Source organism: Camelus ferus, chromosome 3 (genome assembly GCF_009834535.1).
Source record: "Camelus ferus isolate YT-003-E chromosome 3, BCGSAC_Cfer_1.0, whole genome shotgun sequence".
In the NCBI taxonomy this organism is placed as follows: domain Eukaryota; kingdom Metazoa; phylum Chordata; class Mammalia; order Artiodactyla; family Camelidae; genus Camelus; species Camelus ferus.
Window position 1 is genome coordinate 105,665,974 of NC_045698.1, and position 13,397 is coordinate 105,679,370.

At 45.7% G+C, this 13,397-nt stretch overlaps 1 protein-coding gene across 4 annotated transcripts in view; it reads right to left on the reverse strand.

Moving 5' to 3' along the window:
- The window catches only part of PDE6A (phosphodiesterase 6A), a 56,988-nt gene extending 46,169 nt beyond the window's left edge, over window positions 1-10,819 (reverse strand). For 3 of the 4 annotated variants that reach the window (XM_014551690.2, XM_006175909.3, XM_006175910.3), the window contains exons 1-4: window positions 10,346-10,819; window positions 2,012-2,164; window positions 1,224-1,313; window positions 486-626 (exon numbers count right to left, since the gene is read on the reverse strand). In XM_014551690.2, the coding sequence (XP_014407176.2) occupies window positions 486-626; window positions 1,224-1,313; window positions 2,012-2,164; window positions 10,346-10,819 (858 nt within the window). The remainder of the gene's footprint in view (window positions 1-485; window positions 627-1,223; window positions 1,314-2,011; window positions 2,165-10,345) is intronic. The other variant, XM_006175911.3, reaches the window with a different exon arrangement.
- Between the last annotated feature and the right edge of the window lie 2,578 nt (window positions 10,820-13,397).

Sequence of the window (13,397 nt, forward strand, 5' to 3'; positions counted from 1 at the left end):
TGGGTGCCGTCTGGGTCTCTGCCTCCTTAGCCAGCGTGGCCGCGGAGCATTCTGAGGGACCAGATCTAAGCAGCTGCCTGGATGAGCCCTGGGCTCGACAAACCATGCGAAAGGTTTACACCCACCTTTGAGTGCATTTTCTGAGAATTCCAGAAGTTGGCAACTTTCTTCTTTCTGGACTTTCACCCTACATAGAAAATTCTTTCTCACTCACCTCATCAGACCTTCTCTCATTAGCTTTTTTTTCACCAACTGACTAAGGAAGATACAGGTTGTTTTTACTCAGCTGTGCCCTAGATTAACTTTTCCCCATTAAAGGTTGGTACTCCTCTCCTCAGTGTAAAAGACCTGTGAAAAAGTCTTTACAACCATCCACACCCTCCCAGCCTCTTCCCTGTGCAACTGGATTTGTGACACAAGTCTGGGCTCCACCTGGTATATAGTTAACCTGTTCTTGGAAATGTCTGCTCCTGAAGTCTTCTCACCTTCTGCTTGGTCATGTCTAAGAGCCCCACGGAGTACCTGTCACAGTTGAGGAAGGCTCGGACTGTGTACAGGGCTTTGTGGAACTGCCTCTCGATGTCTGTAAGCTCCTCAAAGACTTTGCTCCCAGACCACAGTAGTATCTGCAGAAACACAAAACATAGTCAACGTTTTTGAGGCACAGAGCTGCAGCTCACAATAACCAGGAGATAAAATAATTGTCCCCATTTAATAGATGGAGATATTGAGGTTCAGAGGGGTGAATAACTGGCCAGCTTATATTAGGTCCAACTCTTCATTTCTTTTATCTCATAGCTGGTTAATAAGAAAGATAATAAACACTGATTGAGCACAAGTGCTCTATATACATTATCTCATTTACTATAGAAAGTGATCTCTTTTTTTTTGACAATAATCTTTTGAGAGTAGAACCATAATTGTCCCCATTTTTCAAATGGGGAGACTGAACATTGGAGAGGTTAAGTGATTTGCTCAGGGTCTTAGACCTAGTAAATGGCTTAGCAGGGAATCAAATCCAAGCTGCCTGACATGAAACCTTGTGCATATAATCTGGGATACAGCTTTACAAACATCCAGTACCTCATTAACACTAGGGATGCTGGGCAGAGACTGTGTGATGGTTCCCAGGCACTTTTGTTAATACTGCCTTTCCAGTTGACCACATCAGTACCTCAGTAAAAGGACACATCCAGCCCATTCCCTTGAGCCAAGCCCCTTACCTGGCCACGCCGAGTCTCACAGTTGTGCAGGTAACTCAGGTGAAACACCTTCATGATTAGATTTGCAAAATTGAGATACTTAAGAAGAATCTGAAAATCAAACAGCAAGAAGAGAAACAGATGAGAAGGAGAAATTCCTCCTCTGGCCACTTCTGCCATCTGCAAATATCTGAATTATTTTCATGCAGTTTGAGCAGGTGGATAATGGGATGCTGACTCACACAATGTTGCGTTGTAAGAGTGTAAAACTCACAGAATGTAGAATGTCAAGTTGACAGACATATGTACATGACTATTGCTACTTTTTGTTGAGTTTTCAGTCCCCATGATAATTATTTATGTGTGTTATCTGATCACCACAAGTACCTCAAGAGATAATATAGATAGCTCAGTAGTAGAGTGCATGTTTATGATGCACGAGGTCCTGGGTTCGATCCCTAGTCCCTCCACTAAAAAATGGAAAAAGAGATACATAGATACTCTACATAAAGATACTATAAAATCATCCCCATTTTACAAATAAGAAAACTGAGGTTCAGAGAAATTATATAACATTCCCAAGTCAAAGAGCTAGGTATTAGGAGAGCCAGAACAATCATCCCTACATTTCAAAGCCCAACATCTTAACAATTATCCTGTTCTGCCTCCCTCAGAGAGCATCAGAGTAACCCCTTTGTCTTAAAGTTGGGGATGCCGAGGCCAGGCCAAGTAGCAAGGGTCAAAGGACTTTGTGAGCTGGGAGAATGTTGCTAGCATGGCCACCCTAGCAGTTTCTAAAGCATTCTTACCTCTTCATCTCTCTCGGTGAAGCAGGGCCCATCCACTTTATTCACCGCCATTATTATGGCCACCACATCCTTCCCATTCATTATGGGGGAAGCCAAGATGTTCTTGGTCTGGTACTCTGTGAGGGTGTCCACGAAGTCACAGAAATGCTCATCCTGGAAGAGGCAGAGACAAGCGTGGGTGGGCAGATGAAGAGCAAAGACATGAGAACAACCCAGAGCCCGAGGTGCCCATGGTAGGGGTGGGGCGAGGGGCTTGCTATTCTCTTGTTGACAAGAGAATGAAGACATTTCCATCTCCCCCCCTTTAGCAGGGGGCAAGGCGATTAGAGATGATTTCTCCCCTGGGCCCTCAAAATCCAGTGGAAGGAAGTCTGAGATACAGCCTGCTGAGGGCCGTGGAGGAGATTTGAACAATGCACAGTAGGGGCCCAAGATGGGGTGGGGTTGACTTTGCATGCGAGGGAGTTTTCGAGAAAGCTCTCTTGAGGTAATGACATTTAAGCCCCAAATAGAAACTTGAGTGAGGAAAAGACTGTAGGGAGTATAATCATCACAGTTGCTGGCGGGCACTGTGCGTGAAGCTTCGCCTGCATCAGCTCACTTCAGTCCTCCCAGGCACCTGTGAGGGGGGACCGTAAGCAGTCCACCTTACAGAGGGGGAAGCTGAAACTCAGAAAGGTTAACGTTACTTGTTACGTGTGTGTGTATGTGATTCCAGAACCTGCCCTCAGCTCTGCTGCCTTTCAGGGAAGCCTGGAAAAGGGTAGACCTGGGTCCAGGTCATTGAGCAAAAGAATTTGTTACTTTCAGCTTTTCTCACAATCCAGTTCCAGCACTATGCAGCCAGTCCAATGGATAGTCCCATTCCACAAGTCTTAACTATCTGTCAGACCTTAAGCTAAGCGCTGTGGACACAGGGGAGACTAAGATTCAGGCCAGCACACAGACGAATCAGTACTAGTAACAGAGGACACAGGGGTTGGCTCAAAGCAGTGGGAGTACAGAGGAGCCCACACCCCCACATCCCACCCCTAAGGCAAACTTGGAGGCCAGTGTAGGGCGGTGCAGTCTGGGTGGTCAAAAAAAGGAGACAGAGCCTGAACTGTTGTCTTAAATCCAAAAGAATCCACCTTCTTGTTTCCTGGTAGCACTGTGAGGTTTCCCAACTGTCAGCATTGCTTGGGACACAAGCCAACCCAGACATGTACAGATCGTGCCGCTCTGAGAAGGAAAGTGTATTTCATAGAGCCAATTGACAGAGCTTTGCTAGAACCGGCTGTGTGGAATCTTTCCCATAATTCAGAAATTCAGAGCATGGTGCTTTGCATCTGCGGATTTCTTCCAGCTGGAGTGGGATTAAACAAACAGGCCACAGCGCTGTTGTCCGTGAAGCTGTCTCAGACCAGGTGAAGGGTAAAGAGATTAAGAGACGCCTGTAGCCCTGTACTTGAATTAGCATTGGAGGATTAAGCAGAATCTCTAAAGAGGCATTAGCCACAAGGGTTTTCCATGTCACTCTCTAAAGACAGGAATCCCTAAACACAGGTCTGGGTGGGGCACACTCAGATTCGTTTCATGAAGTCAGTTCAGTCTTGTAATATTCACTCCTGTCAGGGAAAGCAAGACTTGGGCCTTGCCTGCATCTGAGGCCAAGATTACTAAGTCCACCAGAACCCTCTCTCCCACTTGTGTTCTCAGCCCTGGAACTTTCTCACAAATAGTACGGCTGCCAATTGACTGGCATTTACATAATCATTGTCATCCTTATATTTTCAGCGTATAAAGTGTTCTAAACAACCATGTCACAGAAGCTCGGATTATCGGGGCAGAGGGGCCTCAGAAGCCATTTAGCTCAAAATGTTTGTTTAAAAGCCCAGGACTCAGGTGTCCCCCGGGAAAGCCCAAAGTCATGCACTCATTCAGTTAGCATTAACAGAATGCCGTCTCAGGTATGCTAGGCACTGTTCTAGACCCTTAGGTTATGGCAGTGAACAAGAGGGGTGAGCGTCTTTCCCTGGTGAAGCCTCCATTCAGATGGGATAGGTAGACAAAAAGCAAGTGCCCAGCTGCTCTGCAGGAGAGAAACTGAATGATGCTGTAGAAAGTGGTGGAGGAGGTGGCGGGTTGAAGCTGCTCTGGGCAGTCACGGTGGGTGACACAGAGAGCTGGAGGGTCAGAGGAGCCAGGCAGGTGAAGGGTATGCACAGAGCACAGGGGGCACAGAGAATGCAAAGGCCAGGAGGGGGCAATGAGCCGGTCGATCGGAAAAACAGAAAGAAGACCAGGGTCGTGGGACAGCAGAGGGCAAGGAAGTCCCAGAATTGGGCAGAGGGCCCTATCGAGCAGGACCTTGGAGGCCACTGTAAAGAGTAGTGATTTCATTCCAACATAATGGAAGACTGCTTCTCAGTCCTGGAAACCCCAATTTCTCTTTTCAAACACTTGCAGTGCCAAGCTCCATTGTGTCCCATGATGAGATCTATTTATTGAATAATCATGATAGACTAGGCCCAGAGCCAGACCACTCATTAACTCTCACATCTGCCTTGTCACATAGAACTCTCATCCTTTATGTTTTATGGACAATTCTCTTGCTGGCAAATGGCACAGCCACTCCATTCATTCATTAATTTATTCACTGATACACTGGTTCATTCACTCACTTATATTTACTGAGCACTGGCTCTGGGAGAGACACTGGATATGCCAAGACCAGTAAGAAAGGTGAGGCTGTCCTCACTGGGTTATCACTGTATAGTGGGAACATCATGTAAAACACGAGCTCACAATTCAAACCATAATGTGAAGGAAGCCCCCACAGGATGGGTGATACCCTGGGGCCCAGGGAGGGAGGGACTTACTCTATGAGTGGCTTCAGGAGCCAATCAGTACATTGTCAGTAGCTGAAACCTCACTGAGCCTGTTTACCCTTTGGTGAAATCAGAGTGTTGGAGCAGGTCATCCTGGAGGTCTCCTTCCGGTCTAGCCTGCTGGGGTCCAAGTCTCACAGGGAAGGAAGCAGAGCAGGACAACAGAAGGACGAGTCTCTGGAAATGGTGTTTCTCTCAGATTCAGTCTTCCAAAGTGGGATTTGTCAGTGTCTAGAAAGACTCACTGTTTCCCTTTACTCTCACATCTAGCACCACATGCACAACACTTCTGAAACTGGATACAAAGGTGTTTTTTCTCACACCAACCAGTTCTCTGACACCAGCTGGGTATCCACCAATTCAGTTCAGCTCTGACACTGTGTTCCTGCAGAATCAGAACCTATAGGTGAAGGGCTCAGTCCCACAAGACTGCCCCCACTTCAGGTGCCAATCACAGGTCCCAGGCTGCCATCTATATTCTGACCGACTATCAGCTGAAGTTCCAATGGCCTCCTCCTTGGGTTTGATAATTTCTTAGAACAACTCATGAAACTCAGGGAAAGATTTACATTTCAGACTTATTACATAATGAAGGATATGACAAAGGATAATATACAGATGAACTGTCAGATCAAGAGACACATCAGGTGAGATCCAGAAGAATCCTAAGTGCAGGAGTTTCTGTCCCACTGGAGTTGAGGTGCACCACCCTCCCAGCACATGCGTGTGTTCAACACAGAAGCTCTCTGAAGCCTGTACTTTTAGGGATTTTTATGGAGATTTCATCACAAAGGCAAGATCTATTGTTAACTCCATTTCCAGCCCCTCTCTGCTCTTAAGAGGATGGGAGATGAGGCTGAAAGTTCCAAGTGTCCAATCATGACTTGATCTTTTTGGTCCCCTATCCAGGAGCCGACCGAGAGTCCCCTCATTAGAACAAAAGACCACCTACCCCCCAGGAAATTCCAAGGGATTTAGAAGCGCTGTGCCAGGGTCAGTTCTGTGTCAGGAACCAGGACGAAGACCAATAAATATTTCCCTTTATAAATCACAATATCACAGCCCACTGCGGGAGGGCCATCATTTATTCATTCGCTCAGTAATCTGCAATGAGTGCCCACTCTGTCCCCGGCACCGGACTAGGTCTGGGGACCAGTGGTGAATAAGACAAACAGGAAAAGACAGGCCTCCTGGGCGTTCCTAAGGAGAAAGGGTAAAGGATAAATACACGAACAAATACTGAATGGCAAGTAGGGTTGCCAGATGTAACAGATAAACACAGGATGACTAGTTAAATTTGAATTTCAGGTAAATAATTTTTTAGTAGGAATATGTCCTAAATATTGTATGAGGCATACTGTAGTGTGAACCTGACAGCTTTTTGTAGTTTTTTGTTTGTTTTTTGTTTTTCATTTTTGTAATGTAAGTGTATGACTTAAACTTAGATTGCGGAGCATCCTCTTCAAAGAGCTGTCTGGCGATTTCAAATAAACACACTGTCAGCCGCGGGGTGACTGGATAAAGAGCCCTGCCACCTCCTCCCACTGAGGCTTCTTTGTTTTCAGGATCTTGGCTGATTTTGATAACTGATCATTTGGGCTCAGGGTTTAGTTTTTGGTTTAGTTTTTCTGGTTTTTGGTTTTCTCTTCCCATGATTTAAATTCCTGCTCTTATGTTTTAACTTTACCGATAAAGACCGAGCCTGTGAAACCTTAGCCCCCCCACCTTCGACCCCAATAAAAGCCCTATGCCTGAGCCTGCTCTCTCTCTCTCTACCGGAGACCTTGCTGTGTGACCCCAGTGTGCTGAGGAATTCCCAAGTCTTATAAGTAATAAACTTTTATTTTTTCAAAGTTTCCTGATGATTACTGCTGAAGGATATCTTGCATTCATAATAAGAACCACAAGGGCTGGTTCAACCACAACATTGATTATTGACAGGCTGAAATGGGCACAAAACACGTACTAAGATATTACTCTTGGTTTATCTAAAATTCAAATTTAACTGGCATCTTGTATTTTATCAGCCCTAATGACAAATCTCCTTGAGGAGATCCCAAGGATAAATAGGAATTTCTACAGTGTGGGGAGCCACATTATAACCGTGGGAAACTCCATTCATGGTTCCACTTTTTGTTTTTTTCTTTTTGATTGAAGTATAGTCTATTTACAATGTTGTATTAATTTCTGGTGTACAACATAGTTGGTTTCACATTTTTAAAATGTATTGATCGTAGCCATTTCCCAGGTTTTTTGAGGGCACTAATGGCTAAGAGAGTCACTTCTTGGTGGTTCAGGGACAATCCAGACCCCAGTCTATACCATGTTTCTGCACCTTCTCCATCCACCCTCTGAGTCACTCACTGTCCAAAGCCTGGAACAGAGCATGATTTCTCAAGGAGGAATGACAGGAGAAGCAAACACATGCGAATGTGGAGGACACAGGATTGCTAGTCTGGACTGACTTTACTCCAGGCCTGAGGCACCCTCCAGGGAGATTGCCCGGCCCAGAAGCTTCCAGGAAAGCACAGCCAACATTTCCAGAGTGAACTTGGGTTGAGCAGGAAACAGCAGACTATCTCTTAGCACAGGGGCTCAGCAAACTCTTGGGGAGGTTTTAGAATCAGAGAACCTTTCTAAATCCTCAACCCCTCAACAGCAGGGACCACGGAAGTTTTCGGCACCTCTGTTTTCTGTTTTTCCCATAGACTCTAAACTGAAAGCTCCAGGGGGGTGAGACTGGCTGCGGATCTGGTAGAGTGTCCATTGCTTGGAATAAATAGATCCTTAGCAGCGGCAACAGAACAGCAATAATAGTAACAAGAAGCAGGAGCTGCCAGTGTGAACTATTACACTGTGCCAAGAGCTTTGCTAGATAAGAAATAAATCTCTCATTTAACCCTACAACACCACCTAGAGAAACTTAGTTATTCTCATTCTATTTTATAGATAAGGAAGTGAGCCCAAACAGATGAAACAATTTGCCAAGGTCGTGTTCTTAGAAAATGACTGAGTCATGATTCACACCCAGGTCTAACTTCAAAGCGTAACATCTTAACTTTCTGCCACGTAATTTGAAACGACCTTTTGTAAACTGCACTGAGAGTAATGCCCTCATTTTATAGATAAAGAGGAGGTGTACAATAGCAGAGCAGTGAAGGCCATGGGCACCAGGCTATAGGGCCCGAGTTCAAATCCTTGCTCTGCCACTTTCTATCTGTGTGATTCTGAGCAAGTTCCCTAACCTTTCTGGGTTTCAGTTTCATCATCTTTATAATGGGGATAATCAGACATATGTCATAGGACTCTGACAATCCATGTCGGCTACAGTTAAAGTCTACAGAGAGATGAAGGAAGAACAGATTTCAATGTGTAACAGGGAAGAACAAATCTGACTCCATGTTGGATCTGTTTCTTTTATTTTAACCTTTGCATTCTATTGCTTTTGCTACAAGTTAATCACTAAAAGGATGTTGCCTATAAGCTTAAATCATACATAATGGCCAAATCTCTGGGAACCCTGCCTCCCACGGAATGAGTGTTAAGCTAAAATACCTTTTTAGCTCACGAGAAACATCCTGACCAGGCCCACCTTGAATGACTGCAGGCAGGAAGAAATTAACACACATCTCCTCCAGAGGCTGACCAGAACCAGGAAATGTTTGACTTGACTCCCTCCTCTTTTAGTATAAAAGAAGAATAAATTCTAACTCAGGCAGGATGTTTCTTTGCAACACTAGTCCATCCGCTTCTCAGTCTGCTGGCTTTCCGAATAGTCACTATACCTTACCCCAACAGCTTGTCCCTCAACTTATTGGCCTGTCTTGTGGCAAGCAATACAAGCTTGGACTTGGTAACAGATGTAGTTGGACGAGTCCTCAGCGAAGCACCCCACCCCCAGGTGCAGAATCATTACCCTTACCCCTGGATGTCCAAGGAGAGATGAATCCCACAGGAGACCCAGCCCAGCATGTTGCAAAGGAAACCGTTTCCCACCAAGGCCCAAGTCTGTGCTGCTTATCTTTCCAAGGAACCCAGGATGAATTCCCACATCTGTGGACATGAAGTCCTGGCTCTGCTCTAACTCCTTGGTGGCTTTGGGCAAGCTCCGTTTCAAGATCTTCTGACTCAAGGCTTCTTGTCCGAGTCAGCTGGATGAGGTGGTCTCTCAAGCCCCCTCCCTCTCCTCCTTTTAACCCTAAGACCCTTAATCTGAAATAATGTCAGAGGTAAGGTGAACACAAAGTCACAACATGTCCAGCTTGGATCTTGGAAATGACAACACAGGCTCCTGGTTTGGTCAGTGCAGCAATGAATGAGACCAACGTGGGCCTTGCTTGGGGCAAACATTCAGGTGAACAGGTGTTAAAGGGATTATCGGATAATTAGTTGATTGTGAGTCTTTTTGCCAAGTGTTTGCTGAGCATCTGCTTTGTGCCAGACCTTTGCTGGGTCCTGTGTCCTGAGATAAAGCAGAGAATAAGGCAAGCATGGTCCCTGGCCTCCAGGGTTTATTGTGATAAATGTTTTCAGGAAGAAGACTAACAGGGATCTGGGAGGGTCTCTCTGAGGAAGTGACCTCTAAGCTGAGATCTGAAGGATGAGCAGGAGTTGACTCTGGCAATGGGCCATGGGGAGAACTGCATGAAGTGATTTGCTTCAGGTAATCAAAGAAGTCTGGGTCAGAGCTGCCAGGAGAATCCCACAGAATCCCAGACTGCTAGAAGACAGAGCCAAAGGCTTGCTTAGCCAAGTGGCCAATTTAACATTTCTTGATTAGACAGACTGCCATCATGTCTCCCCAGATGTAATGACTGAAGAAAAACACAACATAACCTCTGCAATATTCCTGTCGGAAATGCATAGCCTGAATCTAATAAAGATGTATCAGACAGGCCCAAATGGAGGGGCGTTTCTGCAGAATGGTTGGCCTTCACCCTTCAAAAACATCAGTGTAACAGAAAACGAAGATAGATGGAGAAACTGTTGCAGAATTGAGGAGACTAAAGACGTAATTGAGAAAATTGGCAAGAATTGAATATGGACTCTTTGTTAGATAATAGTATTGTATCCATGTTACATTTCCTGAATTTGATCATTGTGCTTTGGATATGTAAGAAATGTCCTTGTTCTGGAAATACAAAGTGCCTGGGGTTAAAAGGGCATGTTGTCAGCATTTGACTCTCAAATGGGTCAGAAAAAATGCTGACAAAGAGCAAATGTGGCAAGATGTGAACAAGTGGGGAGTTTGGAGGGAAGATACAGTTCATACCATTTTTAAACTCTTCTAAATTTGATTTTTTTTCCAAAATAAAAAATTATCAGTAAACAAGTAAAGAAAGAAAGAAAGCGCCAAGTCGTCCCCAGCCCAGTCGTGGTGGCCAGCAGCTCCCCATCCCGTTGCACCCCCGGAACCCCGTGGAATAATGCCTCCCTGCCCTCCCTCTCACGGGGAAGAGGATACCTCTTCTGTGTTGGGGACGTTGACGACCTTTTTAGAGACTGCGACGTGGCCCACCACGCCCATGTCCAGGGGGAACACGATCTCCGAGTCGGGCGCCACCAGGCAGTCCTCAAGGACGGCATCCTTGTGGACGTTGAAGAGCCGGGTGGCCAGCTCCGCGATGCCGTTTCGAGCCCGGTACATGAACAGGCTCATGCGGTCTGCGTGCAGGAGGAAACACAGCTTCTTCATGACGTTGAAGATGCATTTCTCGGCCTGCAGATTCTCCTGAAAGTCCCGCAGGAGGTCGAAGATGATTTCGCTCTCCTCCACGCTGTTCAGAGCATGGTAGTGGCTGAAGTCCACGGCTGTCTCCCTGGCCCCCAGGAGGTCTGAGACGACCTTGGCCCGGTAGCGGAGGTTGTAGTATTCTCTGGCAAAGCCCACATTTGAGTCCAGGAACTTCTCCACCTCCTCGGCCGTCACCTCTCCCATGGTTGGGAATTCCACAGGCTACTTCTGTGGACGGGGCCGAGGCTGGCTATCCCGGGGAAGTTTTGAGGCAAAACTGAGTCAGGATGTGTTCTGCTCCAACCTAGACTTCTCTGGATCTTGTCTGTGAATCTCCCTGGTATGGCCACAGAGGAGGAGTGAGCTCGGGAGATTAAATCATTAATATTTCCCCAGAACAAGGATTATGAGGATCAGAGTGTTCCAGATGCTTCTGGGCCCCAGATGGGAGAAGGTGAATGTCTCTTTTCACCTTCATCTGCTAAAAGGAGGAGAGATTTCTGCCCTGAGCAGGAGGTGGGCTCTACTTTTAGTAGAAGTGACCTCTAAGCTGAGATCTTAAATATAAAAATAAAAAAACGAACAAAAATCCCCCACTGAAACAGAGGCTGCAAATCAGCAGCATGGGACATGCTCCTATTACAGACGTGTTTTTCCTGCCCTGTATATTATTCTACGTCAACATTTGATGTGGAGGATTCATTTGACTTCTCTTGGAGAATCAGAAGATCTAACAACTCCATGTCCACATTCCTCCATGGCAGGAATGGCTGGAGCTGGGAGGGACCGTCCACCCACCTCCCATCCACTGACCACTCACCCAACTCTTCACCCCTTTCCCAGGGCCTCCCCAATACAGGGCTTCACTGTTCACACTCACCACTCAGCCTGCTTCCTGTGTGTACATTACGAGTCTGGCACTTGTGAGCCCCGATTTCACAGTCTCCACATCACAGTCTCTCCCAGTTTTGGATTTCAACAATTCTCTTATTTCAGAATTCGAAGGACCCTCATAAATACAACAACTTCCAAAAAAGGAAAAAAAGATTAAAAAAGACATTTCATTGTTTTTATTTTATTACAAAATACGTGTTCACTGTAGAAAATACACAGAGACCATTAAAGTCACCCATAATCCTGCCACTCACAGGTAAACTTTAGTTAACATTTTCATTTCTATCCTTTCTGTAGAGTTTTAACTTTCAAATCTATTTTCCTTCAACCTTCTGTTCTTTCTTTTGGCACCCTAAGGTACTTTCTCTGGCTATTGTCTGCACCTTCTTGGGTTGTCAGTCAGAAATGCACACAATAGTCTAGATGTTACCAGTCTCAAAAGTGCCAGAATCCTCATTGGAGTGTCTCTCCAACACACTAGGACAGGAGGAGGAGAACACTTCCTTCCTGGATGAAATGTGCTTGTGCTTCTGTGGACATATCTGCAAGAGCCCGGCATCTCTATGTCGTAAACACGATGGAATGCAGGATCATAGACTGTGGCTGGCACTTTGAACTGTGTAAGTGAACTTTAATGGATAGTAGATTACTTTATTGTAGCGTGTAATACGTTTCTGTGTACCGTGCCCAGCAGCACTGTATACACAGGTGACTCCTTGGTCTGGTGGACCATGCAGAAACTTTTCCAAACATAACTAACATGAGCCCCCCGCCAGGAATATGCTTCCCCAGCTCACAAACTCTTCAGTCTCCAGGTATCAGCTCATGCTAGTCATCCCTGTTGTCCATCTCCAGGAGCCCCAACCACCCCTCCCCAGTTCCTGCCTGTCATTATCATCTTATTTGTTTCTTTTATTTCCTTTATTTCTATTAAAATGTATCTTGTTTGGTTTTTGTTTGTTTGTTTGTTTCCTTGTCTATTATTTGTCTTCCCCTCTGTACTGTGAGCTCCAGTGGGGGCAGGCACCTGTCAGGGCTAATTTCCGAGGCTTTGCAAGGCTGCCTGGCATATCCATGATGCTCAGTAAGTTTTAAAAAATTCTGTCTGTGATTGTTCATTTTATGTGCCAACTTGACTGGGCTAAGGGATGCCCAGACAGCTGGTAAAACACTATTTCTGGGCTTGTCAAATAAGAGTGTTTCCAGAGATTAGCATTTGAATGAGTAGACTAAGTTATGAAGATCATCTTCACCAATACAGGTGGGCGTCCTGTGATGGGACTGAATAGAACCAAAAGTGGGGGAAGGGCATCATGGCCCTCTGCTTGAGCTGGGACATCCATCTTCCCCTGCCTTTGGAACATTGGCACTCCTGGTTCTCCGATGCAGGCCAGGACTTACACCTTTGCCCCTCAGACTCAGACTGAGTTACACCACCAGGTTTCCGGGTTCTCCACCTTGCAGACAGCCAGTTGTGGGACTTCTCAACCTCCATAACCACGTGAGCCAATTATCCGGGGATCCCTGACTAATACAAAGCCCTACACATTTCTGATTAAGATTTAGAAAACACCAGAAGACACAAAGAAAAAAAATTGAAATCAAACATAATCCCAGACATTACCATTGCCAGTATTTTTTGTATATTTTAAAGTCTTTTCCTGGTAAATACATGTTGTAAATATATATTCTCAACCTTGACACTATTGACATTTAGTGCCCAATAACTCTTTGTTGTGGGTGCTGCCCTGTACGTTGTAGGCTATTGGGCACATCCCTGGCTGCTACCCACTAGATGCCAGTGGCACCTCCCCTCAAGCTGTGACAATCAAAAATGTCTCAAGACATTTCCAAATGTCCCCTGGGGTCTCCCTATTGAGAACCACTG